This window comes from Anolis carolinensis, chromosome 3 (genome assembly GCF_035594765.1).
Source record: "Anolis carolinensis isolate JA03-04 chromosome 3, rAnoCar3.1.pri, whole genome shotgun sequence".
Taxonomy (NCBI): domain Eukaryota; kingdom Metazoa; phylum Chordata; class Lepidosauria; order Squamata; family Dactyloidae; genus Anolis; species Anolis carolinensis.
The window spans coordinates 96455441-96474684 of NC_085843.1; the positions used below are offsets into that span (position 1 = coordinate 96455441).

General features: G+C 38.3%; 1 protein-coding gene across 2 annotated transcripts in view; it reads left to right on the plus strand.

Annotated features, from left to right (window-relative positions):
• The window catches only part of smpx (small muscle protein X-linked), a 37248-nt gene that overhangs the window by 1393 nt on the left and 16611 nt on the right, over positions 1-19244 (plus strand). For both annotated transcript variants that reach the window (XM_008107315.3, XM_003218834.4), the window contains exons 2-4: positions 2492-2551; positions 4807-4890; positions 9343-9481. In XM_008107315.3, the coding sequence (XP_008105522.1) occupies positions 2513-2551; positions 4807-4890; positions 9343-9480 (261 nt within the window). In that variant the 5' untranslated portion in view covers positions 2492-2512 and the 3' untranslated portion in view covers position 9481. The remainder of the gene's footprint in view (positions 1-2491; positions 2552-4806; positions 4891-9342; positions 9482-19244) is intronic.

Here is a 19244-nt window from a genome sequence, read left to right on the forward strand (position 1 = left end):
AGCATGTATGGTTTGCAGAGGAAGGTCTAACTTATTGCTGCTGTAGCCCTCTTGGGTCCTGAACTGGGACAAAAGTGGCAATAAGCAAGCAAGCAAGCAAGCATTTCAGAGAGTTACATAAAGAAAGTAATGTTGTTTTTGCCAGACCCTCTGTGACCCCCATCTACACTGCCATATAATCCAATTTCTGAATCCAGAGTATCTGCTTTGAACAGGCTTGTATGGCACTGTAGACTCATATAATCCAGTTTAAAGCAGATAATCTCGATTCAGAAATGGGATTATATGCAGTGTAGATACAACCTGAATTATCCTTTTCTGACAAAGTGCTCTCCAGATGTGTTTTATTATAGCTGCCATCACCACCAGCCAGAAGGATAGTGGATTGAGGAAGGTGGCAATTAAATAGTGCAAAAGACTAAGGAAGAGATGAAGTTATTCAATGTCCATCTCTTTCATGGACTTCGGGTGTACCTACAACACCAGTTATTTTGGAACCAATCTGGGACAGAAATGCTTCAGAGCAGAAATGCTTAGGATTGGCTTCAGAAGTGTCTACTACACACTCTGTACCCAGCCCGGAGTGGTGGTGGCGTGAAGTCTACATGATCCAGCCAGGCTTTATTTTGTGTCAAAAGCATTGTACAATCCAGCCAGGCTGAAACCTTACTTTTCTTGTTATCATTGTCACTGCTCAATACTCGTCATGGATGCTCCATGCTGACATCAATAGAGATTCTCACATGACCAGGAAAAGGAGGGGTTTAACCTAGCTTCCCCTGCACTAAGAACCAGAAAACCCTGGACACCATGTAGACATCCAGGAGTGACCTCTCACTCAACATGGGCTAAACAGCACATGTAGACAAGCCCTTAGTAGCCTAAGGCAAGATCTGGCGCAACACAAACACAGCTTCTTCCTGCAAACTCATTGTTTCATGTGAGTGTGAGAAGGCAACACCGACCCATCCTGATATATATGGATGCTTCTGCAGAATTTTCATATATAGATGTACTCACAGTGCAAAAGGAAGACAGGAAAGTATCATCTATTGTGCCAGCTTAACCTTCTGCTCACGTGACCAGACATGAAATTGAAAGGCCTTTATATTTTGATGCCTAAACATCTGATAATCAGTAGTTCTAAACACAGAGTAGAGAATGAAGCCCAAGAAGGTTGTCTAGTTTTACTCATCAGCATTCTGTTCTGATTTCTCTAGTAATAATAAGGTCAGCAGAAACTGGCACGAAAGAAAGGTTGCCTCCGTTAAAAGCAATCCCACAATCTTGTATTGCATGTTTCTTTTGTGAGAGGGTTTCATTTCTGATTATTTGTGTGAATTCAGTTTAATTCTAAATGTTAAGATCACAATATTAACAGCAGAAATAGTGCTGAAAAGAACACCCATATATAGTGCCATGTTTAATGAGACAAGACAGAGTGGGAAAGTGTGTTCATGGTGTGGATTTTCTGGTTGAGATTTTAAGTAATCTTCCTCCACAAATCCATTATATCAGACTTTTGAATAGTTTATCTCTTTCAAACTGCAGTTTTCTTTGACTCTTGAGAAGAATACTCCAGAGTTTGAAATTAATTGACATTTCTAATGGTTTGCAATACAGACAGTCCCCAAGTTACAAACATCTGACTTACAAACAACTCATAGTTAAGAATGGGGATGAGACAACAGTAAGTGAGCAAAATCTACTTCTAGGAATGGAAATTCACTTTTGAAAGAGTAATAATGGGGGGAAAGTGTCTTAATTGAAGTTTTATCTCCAAGCCTTTTTTCCACAACAAGCCAATTTTTTTCAGAATCCAATTATCACAGAGATAGAAAGCAAGATGAAATCTTCTGAACAGGGGCACAAACAGCAAAACGGACACCACGGACAACTCTTCCCTGTGCTATCCAAAGCTTATAATATGGCTGGGTTAAGAACAAACATACAGAACCTATCTCGTTCATAACTTGGAGACTGCCTGTAAGGCAAATCACCTTTTTATCAATAAAAGCCAAGTTCCAATTACAAGGTTCTTCCGTTCCGGTTTGAAGCATGAAGCAAATATTATACGATTCTTGTTCAGTACTACTTCCATGAATATATGCTCATTGTTGGAACAACTGCAATGAAATCCTATGCAGGTCTTCTCAGAAGTAAGTCACATTAAGTTTAATGAGGTTTACTTCCAGGTAAGTGAGTGTTCCATTGCAGCCTTCATGTCTCAGGTATTATTCTATTACAAAAGCTCTCTTACTTTTTTGGCTCATGAAAAATTCACTAGGGAGGCTCAGTTTGTCTCAGTCCCTTGCAGTATTCTGTGGATGTAGCTTAGTAACTCTGAAACTGAAACCGAAAGACAATCTGGACTGATAACACAGTTGTCAAGAAGTACCATGGATTAAATTGTAGTTAATCAAGCCCTCCTTTCAGAATGTCATTGTAGCCCATAATAATTTATTTTTATTATTTCTTTGTTGACTTGCAGGGATAAGTATCTGCCTTAAAAATGTCAAAACAGCCAGCTTCAAATGTTAGGAGCATTCAGGTAAGAGACCATATATACATTACATTAGTGCTAGTAAATATTAAGCCCTTGGCTTTGGAGGCAAAGTTAATTTGGTGCCTTAATGCTAAACATTTTTATTAGCCAATCTTGCAGGTAGTTGCTATTTAATTCAGGGTTAATCATGCATTTTACGTATTTAGTTATTTGTATTAAAATAATTAATTAGATTTTTCCACAGTAAGCACATAAGACCAATTGACAGACTTTCCCAAAATGTAGGAAATAAGACCTTAAGTTTAGTCAGGTCCAACTCTGGGGGTTGGTGCTCATCTCCATTTCTAAACTGAAGAGACGGCATTGTCCATAGACACCTCCAAGGTCATGTGGCCAGCATGACTGCATAGAGTTGTGTTACCTTCCTGCCAGAGCGGTACCTATTGATTTACTCATATTTGCATGTTTTCAAACTGCTAGGTTGATAGAAGCTGAGGCTAACAGTGGGAGCTCGCCCTGCTCCCCAAATCTGAACCACCGACCTTTTGGTCAGCAAGTTCAGCGGCTTAGCGGTTTAATCTGCTGTGCCACCGGGGCCTCCAAGAATTACATACTGTTCCATTATCTGGGTGAAGGCCACAAGGGGGCATGAGAGAGAAAGATACTTCATTTTATGGGGTGGAGGGAATTAAACAATTTCTGCCTGTGTTCCTGCTATTTCCCCCACCAATGTCGCCATAAAATGAACTGTCTGGGCCCCCTTTTGGAGTCCACCCAAATAATGGAACATTAACAAGAAGTATTTTTAAAAGTAATTTTCTTATGTTTTCTAAAATCATGATTATTTGGAAACAGACATCACTTATGTGTAAATATTGATACATTGTATATTTCTTCTTATTGACTAGGGGAAAAACATCAGTTCATTTTTTTCCACTGCTTTTCTTACTGAGAAGAAGCAGGGTTTGTATGTGTTTCCTTCAAGCCATCTTGACAACCATGAATTCCATAGGGTTATGTTAGGAATACTCAGGGTGCATCTACACAGGCCACAAATAGTGATACTGATCTGGAGTGGGGTACTTTGGATCAGCATCTCTATGGTCCATGTGGCTGGCCTCTAAGGTTTGATGCCAACCACACTGCACACGTCTGAACTGGTCTGGAGGCTGGATGGTGTCCACATGGCCCAGAAGCACCAGTTTCATGCCACTGGACTGTCACCTTTACTTTTCTTCTATCATTCTGGGCTTTGCAGTACCACCAGGGATGAAAATGGTTCTGGTCACTGCTTGGGACATGTAATGACAATAGCCAGAGAGACAAAGTGACGCAGGAGAGGAAAGCGGGGAAATGAGGAAAACGTATTTTATGTGTAGACTGCTGTAATACAAAGATGATTTTGTAAAAACTTGATACGAAGAGCCAAAGCTTTTGAAATATTTTTATCCATTTAGTTTACTCTGTATGATATGAGTCTCATTTTCATTAGGAAAAGTATGCACCCTAAAATCTCTCCTACTGAAATCAATTGGAGTTAATTGTGCCAGACATTGCTTAGAATGCCTTTGCTTCGGAAAAAAAATTATACAGTTTAAGAGACATGGAAATACAGTTCTACAATCCTTTCTTTAGGAAAGAGGGTTTTTCAGGAAGACTGTGTCTAAATTATTATGCATGGATCCATCCGCTATAATACTTTGCTATGTTGAGGAAACTCCCATCAATATCACTTCTAAATGTTTTAAAAAATTGCTGTAGGAGGTGTAAATGTCAGGGTATCTATAAATATGTAGCAGTAAATACCGTACAGTTTCTGTGCAATTTACAGAGTATGCAGGGATCCAATTTAAGCAATTTTGGTATAAATTAGGTGTCAAACTCTACATTAAGGAACCTGTGTATTATCACATCTTTCCCTCTGACAACAAGCTTTCCTCTGAGCTACATGCCTCATAATAACACTTGCAGTTGTGTTTATCTTTCAATAACTAGCTGTAAGACAAAGCCACTATCTTTGCAAGATACTAGATAGAAGGAAAGCATGTTAGGACAAACAGCTTTCACCTCTTATGATAGCAATGCTGTATAATATGGAAAAAGCATATTGTCCGATTTCCTCAAATGGCTTCTTTGCAGAACCTCATTCAAATACACAGGGCTTCCACATGAATAGGGCATGATTACAAAGATTAGACCCATAGTTATTGTTAATGAAAATCACATGCATCCCTACCATTTCAGTGCAGTTACAGAAATATATTCTGATGATGTATTGATATGAATATGATAATTTCCAGGCTAATATCAACATCCCAATGGGAGCACTTTTACCTGGAGCAGGTCAACCACCTAAAAGAAAAGAATTCACTGAACCTGATGAGGTAAGAGCAATATCCATTTACATGAACAAAATACCTTCAGTTTAAGTCCTTGGCTGCTAGCTGGAATTTCATTTGCCAGCTATGACGTGGTTGACAGTATAGAATCAATCCTTTCTCTTACAATGTTTGAGGTCTAAGAAAACCTATTTAAGCTTAGCATGTAAGTATTACAAACCACATTATGAATTGTGTCTCTTCTCCATTACCATATAAGGAACAAGTAAAATGTAACCCTCCAAATGTGTTTGAACTGCAGCTCACATGATCCAGCTCTCACTATTTCTTCTGATGGAAATTTCAATCCAGCAGCATCTAGAAAACTATATGTCCCTTATTGCTGCTCAGGTGGCAGGTATAATCTTTCCAGAGTCTGACTGATACAGCATTTCAAATGTGTGAGAGATGCTAGTAGTCAAGTAGACACATTGCATTGAAGGTCCCTCGTCAGATTTATTAAGATAACTATATTCTAGAAGCAGCTTTGGGGAACTTCAGTATGGAGCAAGTTCATACTGACCCATTCTAACTTCACTCCTCTTCCTGGAGTAATAGTAACATTCAGATGGATGCTTTTATGCCTTTATGATTTCCCATGTCCTATTAGCTGCAAAGCTCAGCTAAGATAATGAGTGGTTTGCATTTTAAAGATCTGAGAAAATCATAACTGAACAATGTCCACCACCTGCCTAACCATCATTTCAATTAAACAACATTAATATATTTTAATTAAATCATACTAAAATGTTGACTCTTGTGGGTGTTATAGATTTTCTTCACTGTCTTGTTATATTGAGAGCCAGTGTGGTGCAGTGGTTTGAGCTTTGGACCGTGATTCTGGAGACCAGGCTTCAAATTCCTGTTCAGCCAATATTAATAAAACTTCATTTATATCCCATCCCCACTCTCTGAAGGGACTTGGGGCAGCTCACAATGGAAAAAATACAGCATAAATAATAATATAAATTAGGGGGAATGGTAGGGAAAGAATATTTAAACCTACAGTTTAGTCTTTAAAGGTTGCTTTATGAAACATACTGCAAAACAGATGATGTAATAATAAAAACAAAATGTATTTCTTTGGTCTGGCCAGTTTTTAAGGACTTTTATATTCAGCAATTTCAGTGGAAGGTAGCAGAGTTGCTCTGCTTTTGTTGTCTGATGTCAACGAGGCAGGAAATGGTTACTTTTCTGCCTGGAAAATTAAGGATCTCTTTCTTCCACCATCCCTACCTGCTTGAAGTGTCCACTGACATCTGATGCTTGAAGTGTGCACTGACTTCTGCCTCCTGGTAGTAGACTCAGCAGTGGAGGAGAAATAAGGATGAATCAGATAGGTCGGTTTGGCCAACCTCTCTACCTTTCAATGTTATTATAAATTCAGATGTGGGATATCTATCCCAGTGAACTAGAAGGTTCACAACAGTGAATGTCTTCCTCACAGAGCAATAACTTTGGTACCATATGTAATTTCTTCAGCGTTTTTTTCCCCTTGGCCTTTGGAGACTGTACACTTTCAAGTGTGTGCGTGCACACTGTCCAGTTCTTCAAAGGTGGCAGACAGGCTATTCCCCCATGTTTTAAAAAGGGAAGGGGTGTCATATTACTACCCGTGGAACATAGTTAGCACTAATATGCTGAGAGTATGCCTTCAAATAACATCAAAGAGTGGGGGAATGGTAGAGAAAGAATCCTTAAACCTACAGTTTAATCTTTAAAGGTTGCCTTATGAAACATACCGCCAAACAAATGATGTAATCTGAGTACTTGGAGTACACATGCAGACTTTAGGGTGCTGAAATGTAGATAGATTGTCAGATATAGATGGAAACTGAGTGGAAGGGCAAGAAGTAAGGAAACTGTGTAGGAGGTGTGAACATTTCAGAAGAGAACACAGTCTGTTCAGCTAGAGAACTGCTAATGTGAAGTAACCACCAGACAGTAAATTGACTATAAATTTCAAGGCAAATTCTAATTTCAGATGCATGGAAGTTAACTGAAAGGAAATGTGAAATATGCAGCCATGCTTCATGAACTTTTAGAATTAAGTAGTTGCTTTAAAAAGAACTTCTAGTGTAGAACCTTTCCAGATCATGGCACAGCCATCACACAATCCCGTCGTTCCACTTACCTAGTTACAAAATAGAACCATATTTCACTGAGTATTTTTTTACTGAATTGTCTACATGTAATATTGCAGAATGATTTTATCCAAGCCTTTCCTTGCTTGATCTAATGCAATAAACTCTTTGTATTACAAAAGAGGAATTTTCAGTTAAATGTAAAAAGATATTGAGAATTTGCTTTGCTTTTAATAAAAGGATTTGATCCTAGTTGTAATAATGAATTATGCATTAAGGGACTGCTGATAAGTCTTTGGCTTTACCCAGAAAGAAACAAGATAGGAAGATGAAACTTTTTATTTATTCCACATACTCTCCACTGATGTCAACACACTTCTTACATCGATATTCCAAGTTCCGTAAGCCTTGCAAAAAGAAGGATTTTGGTTGGGCTTCAAACCTGTTGTCCGTAGCAGCCATGGCATCAGAAATGATGTGAAATTTGGTACCCTTGAGGTGTTTCTTCAGGTTTTGAAACAGATGATAGTCGGAGGGAGATCTGGTGAATAAAGTGGGTGGTCAACCAGTTTTGCCATGGTCACTTGTGCAGTGTGAGCAGAGGTGTGTCTTGCAGGAACAAGATTCCTTTGGACAGCTTGCCATGCCTTTTGCCCTTCAGAGCTGCTTTCAATTGGTGCAAAAGTTCAATGTAATATCTTGCATTGATGGTGGAACCATTCTGAAGGTAGTCTACTAGCAGCATGCCCTCCTTATCCCAGAACACAAATGCCATCACCGTAGCAGCTGATTTTTGTACCCTGAACTTCTTTGGACAAGAAGAACCACTGTGCCTCCACTCTTTTGACTGCTCCTTGGTTTCAAGGTCATACAAATAAATCCAAGACTCATCCATAGTGACCAGTCGATCCAGGAAGTTCTTATCAGTCTGGAAACGCTGACAAATGGACTGGGAAGTTTTCACTCACATGCTTTTCTGATCTGTTGTTAAACATTTGGAGACCCACTTTGCAGATAGCTTCCTCATGTTCAAATGTTCATGAATAATGATACAAACACATTCACAAGAAATCCCCATGATGTCTGCTATTTCTTTAGCTGAAATTTGCCGATTCTCCAGTATGAGGTTGTACACAGAATCGACAGTCTCCGGAACAACAACGACTCTCAGTTGTCCAGGACATTCCTCATCATTGGTGCTGAAGTGGCCGGTTTTAAATTTGGCAACCCAGTTCTTAACTGTAGAATATGAAGGGCATTGATCCCCCAATGTCTGTGACAGATCACCATGAATATCCTTCATAGACTTTCCTTGCAGAAACAAGAATTTTATCACTCCTCTGCTCTCATTTGCTGTGAATATTGCCTTAGACTCTACCATTTTGTTTCCCCGCATGCCTAGATCATTGTTGCCACAAGCTACAAACAAAAAATTTTGAAAACATATATTAGACACATAAGGCTTTCATGTGATGTAACATTTGTTACCATAGAAACAAAAAAAGAACACAAAGCCAAAGACTTATCAGCATACCTTCGTATTCTATAAATCCTTATATATTGGTTGACCCTTGCTCAAACTGATCTTTCAGTGCTTTTTTATATGTCACTCAATAATTCTATGAAGGAGCCAATCTTCAAAATATTGTGAAATTTTATCCTCCAGGAAATGTTATTGCACTCAATATTGTGTAATAGGTAGTAAATAATGCCTCATTTCCCACAAGTAGGATAAGTATTTCCACCAGAATGTTTTTTTAGGCTTTAAAAGTATAACAAGTAAGCCAATTACCTCATGTCAGCATGTCTACTTCAATGTGAGCATTTGTTCTATTCTTAAGTCTAAGTAGTCCAATTCAAAGTATGGCAATGTAAACCTAAACACATTCAATTAATGGGATTTATAAAAGCATTGACTTGCCATTCAACAAGTTGATTCGGTGGTTCTAAATCTAATTAGATACTAGCAAGGTAAAAACTAATTTTCACGATAATGTGAAAGAGAGCAGCAATCTCAAAATAAAGTGTAGAATAGTCAGTTCATTGAACTCATTAATGATGACCACATAACGAAGTATTAAACATTTCTGGCACATTTTCCTCATATTTCTCATATGTGTGCGCTTCTTCAACTAAGATACTCTAAAGCTTGAATGACTTGATATAAGCAGCAGGCAGCAAAGAAACTTGCTGTGTGGCAAGTTAATTTGGTTTCTACAAGCAGCTGAGGACTAAGTCAGTATTCTGTAAGACCTAATGGAGCTGTTTTTCTATTCTGCAGTGCCCTTGCATTAGATAATGTCAGCTGTCTAGGCTCACCCCCATGTCCCTGGTCATCCAGTGTGTTATTTTAAGTGGGCTGTTTTTCATGTAGAGTCTTCCACCCTCATCAGAAGCAGAAAAGAAGAAGACTCTCCCAGGTGCCAAGAAGCTACCAGGCCCTGCTGTTAACCTATCAGAGATCCAGAATGTAAAGAGTGAGCTGAAATTTGTCCCAAGAGCTGAACAGTAGCGTAAGTACCAAATGTTCCTCAAGTATTGCACCAAAAATTGCACGGACACGTGTCTCCCTCTGAAGATAGTACAAAACAGAAATGCAAGGTCACCAACTCAACCTGGGTTCTATAAGCAATTTACAACACTGTCCAATGACCTTCATTGGCTCCCATTTCTAGGCCCACTTCAAAGTGCTGGTGTTAACATTTAATTTTCTTTGATGTTTGAGATCACCAAGGTAGCTGAAGGATTGTCCATCATGTAACCATTGAAACTTCAAGCTCCTCTCCAGAGTCCTTTTTCTGAATGTCACCATCAAATCATACTGAAGGGACTCCCTGATGACCAGAACTTAAATACATGTTTGCTTATATTCTTTTTTCCATTCTTTAATGCAGTTTCTGTCACATTGTGTTGTCGAAGGCTTTCATGGCCGGAATCACAGGGTTGTTGTGTGTTTTCCGGCTATATAGCCGGAACTGTCACATTGGCCTAGAATGCAATAGCTTTAGCAAGCTTTGGGCTCACACATTCCCCAAACCATGGCACTTAAGGTGGAATCATACCAACTGCAACCATCTCAGCATTCCTGAATTTAGAGACAGCATACCAGAACTGGGGCTTTCAGAAGGTGCTCATTCTGATATCTCTGTACCTTTCAAGGTTGAGATAAAATTAGAAGTGTTTTTGCTGGAATAAACATATGTTCCCAACTCTGGCCGCACTTTTTCTGCACTCATAGTTGTCCACTTAGTAAAGCTCAATGTGGCTGATGGAAGTATTTCCTATCTCCTTTTGGGATTTTCGCTGACACTAAAGATTCTTGTTTACCCACCCTCTGTTTGACACAGAACACAAACAAGGAAAAGTCTAACTCTTACATCTTAATTTGATTTTTTCAACACCAGTCACCATATAATCTCTTTGGCTTACACTCACTTCAGTGTTCTTTCCCTGTCTTACGAATTGCCTCCCCCTCTTTCCTTTTATTAATAAACATTAATTTTCTGGAGAAGCTCTGATCTCATTTCTGTCATTAATTTCTGCCTCCCTTGCAAGGGCTCTGTTACCTAGACATAAGGTTATACTCACTGTGCTCCTGTATATTTTTGAAAATTTTCTCGTTTCTGAGTCAGCTTTACCAGGGAAGTAAAGAGAGGTGAAGAGAAGCGTGACTAGGACTTATGTCTTGGCATTTGTGTTTAGGAAGAACTTATTCCCTACACACAGAGTACAGTTGGTTCTCAACATTTGCAGGTTTAGCTTTTGTGGATTTGATTAATATGTTTTCTCTAGGAATCGCTAGGTCTTCCAATACTACTCTATGGTCAACTTCTGCTTCAGGGCAACTTCGTGGGAACTTCTGATGGAAAGTAACCATAGTATTGGCCTGGAGGACCAAAAGGTTCTTAGGGAGGTGTTTCTAAAATAAAAATTGGTGGGGTTCTGTGTGTGTGTTTTTCACTTTCACAGAGGTGCTGTGCCCCTACGCCCCACACAAGTAGACGGCTAATTGCAGTGGTTTGCAGGCATGTCTACAGAGACATATCTTGAGCAAGTGTGGGTATGACAACATGATAACAAAAAAGCAAGGAAGTAAATAGAAGAATTTGTAATCCCTTTGTAATCTTGAACATAGGGTTTCTAATCCGAGATATGGTCATATCTTTTGTATAGAATACTCTTCCCAGCCTGGCACAATTATCTGCAATTAACATCTTATCAAGAGTTGGATTTTGCTAATGTTTACTCTGTCTTAAAATTGCTGACAAAAAAATTCTTTAAACTGAACCTTTATAACAATTTTACATGTACAGTGTATTAAGACCAAGAACGTGACATACCCAACAGCTCTTCTTTGTACAAAATCGCTCTTCTTTTAGGCCACATGAATCGCTAAAGAAGAATGTTGATATTTGTTAAAAATTGAGTTGGCAATAAGATAATAAAGAATACAGAGAATAGAATTGGCTGTGAGTCATCTCAAACGAACTTCAAACACGTTTGCAAAGCAATGATTTTGAGTTCCATTATTATTCTGTAAACAAGGAAGAATTCAAAATTCATTCTTAGAGAAGAAATATAATTTTAAATATTTAAAAGCAGTTGTTTACAGAGATATATAAACAAGAATAGTTTCATTCACTCAATTATTTTATATTGTTCAAACTATGATGCATTCAAAGAGACCAAATGACTTACTTCATTCAAACTTCGTAATTATGGTTTTTGAGATCCAATGAGTGGTTTAAGCATTATCATACTGGTGATAAGGGTTCAAATTCCTGTTTGTTAGTGGAAATCTACTGGGTGACCTTGGGCAAGTCAGCCTCAAAGGAAGGCAAAGGCAAATGTACTCTAAACACATCTTTCCGAGGAAACTGTTATAGGATCACCTTAGGGTTGCTGTAAGTTCGAAAAGGTTTGAAGGCACACAAAAACAAATAACAACAATGCTTTTAAAATTGCTTCAGACTCAGAAAGAACTGTTTATGATCAACACAGAATGCAGTTTATGATCAAGACAGAGTAAATGTTGTGGTTGTCTGCATTATTTGTTGCTATAGCCCTGGTGGCAAAGTGTGTTAAAGCACTGAGCTGCTGAACTTGCAGACTGAAAGGTTGCAGGTTCAAATCCCGGGAGCGGAGTGAGCGCCTGCTGTTAGCTCCAGCTTCTGCCAACCTAGCAGTTCGAAAACATGCCAATGTGATTAGATCAATAGGTACCGCTCTGGCGGAAAGGTAACGGTGCTCCATGCAGTCATGCCGGCCACATGACCTTGGAGGTGCCTACGGACAACACCGGCTCTTTGGCTTAGAAATGGAGATGAGCACCAACCCCCAGAGTCAGACATGACTGGACTTAACATCAGGGGAAAACCTTTACCTTTACTAAAACAAAATAACCCCAAATAATATTGTGGCATCAACTGCAACATTTTATTCCACCTAGAGGATTTAGTTCTTTGAAAAATATCCTAGGACAGGGGTGTCAAATTAATTTTTACCAAGGGCCACATCATCCTTATGGTTGCTTTCAAAGGGCCACTTGTAATCATAGGACTGTATTAATGTAAGTATGTTGTCAGATTCGGCTTGTGAGTATTGCGTTTGACATATGCATACTAGGGTATATTACATTTAAAAAACCCAAACAAATTCTATAGTTTAATATTTGCAATTTGTGTAGACTTCCTTTATTTTTCTTCTTCACTGAATGAATGGAGGTTCTTTTTAAAAAAATAATGTTATTAAGAGAGTATTAACAATGCAATAAAACAAACTTTGGATATCTATAGAAGGAAAAAATATCAAATTAAATGAAGGATATCTTATTAAAGCATAAAAAATAGAAAAGTTAGAAGAACTGAAATTTTTTAAAAAAAGAAGTACAGTGTTTCCTCACTTATCGCGGGGGTTACATTCCAGGATCACCCATGAAAAGTGAAAATCCGCAAAGTAGGGACGCTATGTGTTGTCGAAGTAGGGACGCTATATTTATTTTAATATTTATACATTATTTTAGTAGTTATACATGATTTTAAATCTTTATCAACCAATCATGTGTTGTTTACAATCTCATGTTGGCAAGTAGCGTCTCTGTCCACTCTATTCCTCTCAAGCACGAGCATGCGTGCTGCTGCTGCTGCTGCTGCTGCTGCCGCCGCCTTGTGAGGCAAAAGTGAAGCTGCTTCAGCCTCTGCTATTATTAGTAGAGGCTTCCTTTTCTCTCCCTTCAGCTTCTCCGTCCTTCCTTCCTTAGGCTTCTCTTTAGGAAGGAAGGAGAAAGAAAGAGGAAGGAAAGAAGGGAAGAAAGAGGGAGGGGAGGGGAACATGGCGCCGCCTCCTTCTCCTCCCACTGCCACTTGAGCTCCTTTTCTCTCCCTTCACCTTCTCCTTAGGAAGGAAGGAGAAAGAGAGAGGAAGGATGGAAGGGAAGAAAGAGGGAGGGGAACATGATGCCGCCTCCTTCTCCTCCAGCTGCCGCTTGGGCTCCTTCTCTGCCCTGCCACCCACACCTGACCAAGACCACTGCCACTGTAAATTATAATTTTTTATGATTTATAATATTCTTTTAGTGTTTAGTAAAAAAGCGTGAAACAGCAAGTCCACAAAAAGCGAACCACGAAGTAGCGAGGGAACACTGTGTATATATAATGACTTCTATCTACTTCATGGTGTTGTGTAAAACTTTTATAGTTCTTATACATTCAATAAAGTCTCTTCTAAGTATCCCCTTTCTCTATTTTTTATACTTAAGGAGCAACTATTTTTCTTGTGTCTTCTTTCTTCAAGTTATTATTCTCATCTTTTCATTTTTTAAATAGTCCTTGATCAGTTGCCAGTCAGTTTTTACTTTCCCTTGATTTGTTGTCATCAGATATGTCAGCCTGTCCATATTCATAATTTCCATTATTTTCAATGTCCATTGGTCAATCGTGGGTATTTCTTTGGTTCTCCAATTTCTAGCGGGGGTTTCTTATAAGGATTGGCCAAACTACCACTACAGCTTCCTTCGTCTTCCCTTGTTCTCATACATGTCATCCTTATACCTGAATACGAAACAACCACAATAAGAAATAAAGCATGGAATAATTTGCTACCTTTTCATGATGGTCAAAAGTCGCTGTTGAAAGTTACTAATTTATACTATCTAAAGGTAGATGTAAACTTACCACCAGCACAAAAGTCACAACAACAATGCAAAAAACAAAAGGAAAACAAAAAAAAATCTCTACAGCATAAATAAATGGAAACTCAACTAAATTGACAAATTCTCATAGCTGCCTCTTAGCATGTCCCTCACAAACCATCTTTTCAGATTCTCAAAATGCACCCTGGCCCCGTCATGTACTGACTGATGTTGCATAAAATCTATGCTATTGTTATACCAAGCATATTAACTTTCTCTTCTCCCTTCCCAGTCCAAGGGTGTGCCCATATATAGGTACAGTTGGGTTTCTATAGGTATCTGCACCCTATCTTATTTCCTCTTGTCAAAGCCTAAAATGGCCATCCTATATTTGTTTGCTTGCAATGAAATGTGCAACTTCTGCTACTAGCTCTTTCAGCCATTGCCTATAAGAAGGGGTTCTCTGTGATCTGGGCCAGTCACATCCTAAATTAAGTGACATCCCTGCTCTCAGACCATAAGTGACAGATTTATTTATTTTATTTTATTTATTTCATTTCTACACCGCCTTTTTCACCCGAAGCAACTCAAGGTGGCTTACAAGTCTGGCAAGAATTCATTGCCAACAATAACAATAAAACGTAAAAACAGTTAAAACTATTAACATTAGGCAATAATACAGTACATGTAAAACAGTATAAAAATGTAAAAGCAAATAAAGTGCATAAATTCCATTAATCCAAAAACCTTGCTCATAATCCTTAGTCTAGACCGTGTCAAAGCCGTAGAAACGTATTCTTTAAATGTTTGTGTGCAGAGCCAAGTCTTAAGCTTTTTTCCAAAACCCAGAAGAAATGGAGCCTGCCTGATGTTGCTGGGGAGGGAGTTCCACAGCCTTTCTTAGTAAACAAAGTAAACAGATGTGAAAGCTACAGCCACATCATACTGAAATTCTGACTGAGTATGTGTACAACCACTTGTGTGTTTTTTTTCCCTGTCTCATGCAGCAATAATCCTTGTACACAATGGTGCTTGATCCACAAGTATCACATAATTCTTATATAGAACACTAAAGAGTAATATAATCTGTAGCAATTATAAAATTGGGCAACCATTGTGAAATTGGGTAGTCCTAGATATTTTAAAATGTCTTTTCTTACTTTCACAACCAACTGAGCATGAAGAGTTTTTCCCTCAGCTCATTGAACCAGCCTAGATTTACCTCTCAAACTCCATTTTTTCTCCCTGCCCTTCTCTTTTTCTGGCAAATGTCCATTTCTTTGCACACAAAAAAGACAGCCAAGCTCTGCCCGCCACACACTGCTTTCATAGAAAGGTTTATTCAAGGTGCTGTGGCAAAGCAGAACCTCAGGACATCTTCCTGCTAACTCCCCACAGAATCATACTCAATTGATGTAAAGGCTCCTATTGCTTCAATTAAAGGATCAGTCCTTTTATTTCTTTGTAAGATTTTCATAGACACAAAAGTACAATGTACAGGAAATTTCAAGGAAAACCTAATTAAGAGACCTCTGACTGAGAATATTATATGGTGTTACTAACTCACTGTACAACTGGTATTGTATGATCAGCTTTGTGTTGCAGAATTGTGCTCAAGGTATCAACAAGCACAACCAAAGAATGGTAATGATAAATAATGCAGACAATTAACCTTAGAAATTGCACACACTTTTCAGCACAGGGAGCCTTCTAAATACATTCCCCAAAGAGAAGGGCTAATTGTTCCCAAGGACGTGGAATACAACTCTTCCCCGTATTAATGCCCCAGTCAGACTTGATATAACTGCATAAATTATAGCCAATTAAGCTGACAAAGTGATCTCAAATATCATGGCCCCAACTCAGCAATCGGGCTAATTTCTTTCTGATACACTTTGTCTCCATTGCTACCTTTTCTAATTTTCCCCCTTGTGTCATTTGATAGGAGTCTACCTGTGCTCCAGTGCAGTATATATTGCTCTTTCCATTCATTGCTTTTAAACTCTTTTAAATGATTTCATTCTTTGAGCCTGTTTTCACTTTAGCCGTCTTTTAGCAAAGTGATTTTATTAAATTTCTCCTTATAAAATCTTTCATTTCCTTCATGGGAGTACAGTAATCACAGGGATTCTCTAGTAGGCTGCTTAGATTGCTACTTTGGTGTGTAGCCTAGACAGGAATATATCTACGCTCCAACACATTTATCTAGATAATTAGCTGGATGATATCTTCATTTTCATTTCACACTCAGAATCCCAGATGTATATCATACTGGCCAGAATGATCGTGTGTAACTAGGCTTATTTAACCATGTAGGAGAAGCACCAAGAAACTCTTTTTGTGAATTGTGAAGATGTTTCATGGGGCATCGGCAAGAGTGTTCTGATGCACATCTAGTCTTGTGGTAGATCAGATTCTGTTATGCATCAGTCCAGTGGTGCATTGGTCTCAGTGCACAATAGTCATTTTATTAGTTCCCCTATGTGATGTAATAGCAGTCTCTTGCTATATTTTGACATTGTAGAACTGCTCACTCCTATTTCCTCCAGTGAATTCAATTCGTAGTATTTACTGACTTACTGAAGTGTTCATGTTCTTATAGAACAATCCTAAATATGTTTAGAGTTATTTATAGGAATATATTATATAAAATTGTCTATGTGATAGCATGGTTAACTGGGACTGGCTACAGAGAGCAGAACATTCCCTTGTTGCAACAGCTGTACTGTGCATTTCTGGTCCCAATATAAAGCCCTATGTGGCTTGGGTCCAGGCTAATTGAAGGATTGTTTCTCTGTTTTTACGAGCCTATTAGAGCTCTAACATGACATAGAGATGCTCTCCTCTCTGTCCCACTACCTTCTTAGGTTCATTTGATGAGAAGAAGGGAGAGGACTTCTCAGTGGCTGCTCCCAGACTCTGGAACTTCTCCCTCGAGAGACCTTAACTTTCCCTTCATTTGGCAAATTAAAACATATTTATGCCACCTGGCTTTTGGAAACTGACTGGGAGGACTTTCAATTATGTGCAAAGATAATTTATTGATAGTTTATTTATAGCTTGCATTTAGTTATTTTATTTAGTTATTTAGTTATTGCATTTAGTTAAAAGGAGCCCCTGGTGGCACAGCGGATTAAACCACTGAGCTGCTGAACTTGCTGACTGAAAGGTCAGCAGTTCGAATCCGGAGAGCGGGGTGAGCTTTCGCTGTTAGCCCCAGCTTCTGCTAACCTAGCAGTTCAAAAACATGCAAATGTGAGTCGATCAATAGTTACCACTCTGGTGGGAAGGTAACAGCACTCCATGCAGTCATGCCAGCCACATGACCTATGGACAATGCCAGCTCTTTGGCTTAGAAATGGAGATGAGCACCAACCCCCAGAGTAGGACATGATTAGACTTAATGTCAGGGGAAAACCTTTACCTTTACCTTGTTATTTTAATCAATTTTAATGTTTATAATTTTATAAATTGTTCAATATTTTTAAAATTGCTTTTATATTTATGCTTTTATTAATGTTTTTGTAATCTCCTAATTTATATTTATTACGGTTATAGACCAGAATAATTTGTATTCTTTTTCAATATGTTGTTTAGTTGCTGTGAGCCTCATTATTGAAATACATGTGGGATAATAATAATAATAATAATAATAATAATAATAATAATAATACTCTTATGGAAGTACAGTCTTCCTCAGAAGAGCTAAACTGATGGAAGCCCTGATCCTTATCGAGCACACTAACCAAGAAAATAATGATAAGAGTTGAATGCATTTATGCTTCTGGGTAGTCAGGTAGAGGGAATCGTAATCGTCGTCATCATCATCATCATCTTTTTATTCTTCCTCTTCCTCCTTTTGCCTTGAAAATATTTTCTTTTACTCTTATGGGTAGAAGATAGGGGAAGCTTTGAGCTTTTAGTTGAAATAATTAATTTTAATTCATATTTTTTGCCTAGAAAGAAGCTTTGTTCCAAATTGCTATTATATCTAGTGCGGTCATGAAGGAAAGGTGTTCACAGAGCATGAGTAATAGTAGTGGCACTTAGGGGGGGAAACTATTCCAAATTCAGACAAGCATCCCAGATAGAGAGTGCATTGTCTACATCTATTCTTTGTTGTGTCTAGAACAGTGGCTCCCAAAGAGCTAAATGTGTGTGTGTGTGTGTGTGTGTGTGCTTGCTTTTACTGTACAAATAGAAAAGACACCTCCAAGAGCTCCTGCTTGATGTGGAAAAGGAATATATAACACATGATATTGTTTTAAACCTAAGGCTGAGCAAACAAACCATTTCTTTAAAATTAAACAGAATACTAACCAGATGGATTTGCCTACAGGTTAAGCATCCTGTATCCGGAATTCTGAAATACTCAGAAAAATTAAAATTGTCTATTATCTCAGCCACATGGGTGGCTGAGAAAGTGACACATTTGCTTTCTGGTGGTCCAATCTATACAAACCTGGTTTCATGCAGAAAGTCATTCAAAATTTTGTATCAAATTACCATCAAGCTATGTGTAGATGATATATATGAAACATCTAAACATCTATGTGTTTAGATTTGAATGCTTCGTAGCGGGGGTTGGACTAGATGGCTCATGAGGTCTCTTCCAACTCTACTATTCTATGATTCTATGATTCTATGAATCCTGTTTCCAAGATATCTCCCTATGTTCATAAAGCAAGTCATTGGTACCCCCTGGGTTTGGTTCCAGCACCCCTATGGATGTTCAACTTCCACTACATACAACAGTGTAGTAAAATGATGCCTTGTATACAAAATGGCAAAATCAATGTTTGCTTTTTTGGATTTTGTAAAAATATTTTCAAGCTATGGATGGTTGAATTCATGGATATGGAAGGCCATTTGTATATTCAATATAAGGTATTGGATAAAATATACTATAATAAATGTTTTGCTCCTGACAACCAAAATCAGAAAGCAATAAATCTAACAATTTAAAAGATGTGTACTGTTCCATTATCCAGGCGGAGGCTAAAAGAGGGTGCTAGAGAGACAAAGATAGTCCATTTTATGGGAGGAAGGGGGTTTGAACAAGGAAAACCATTTACCCTGTGTTCCTGTTATTCCCCCCACCCATGTCAACATCGTGGAAACAACTCTCTCTTGTTGTTGTTTCGTGT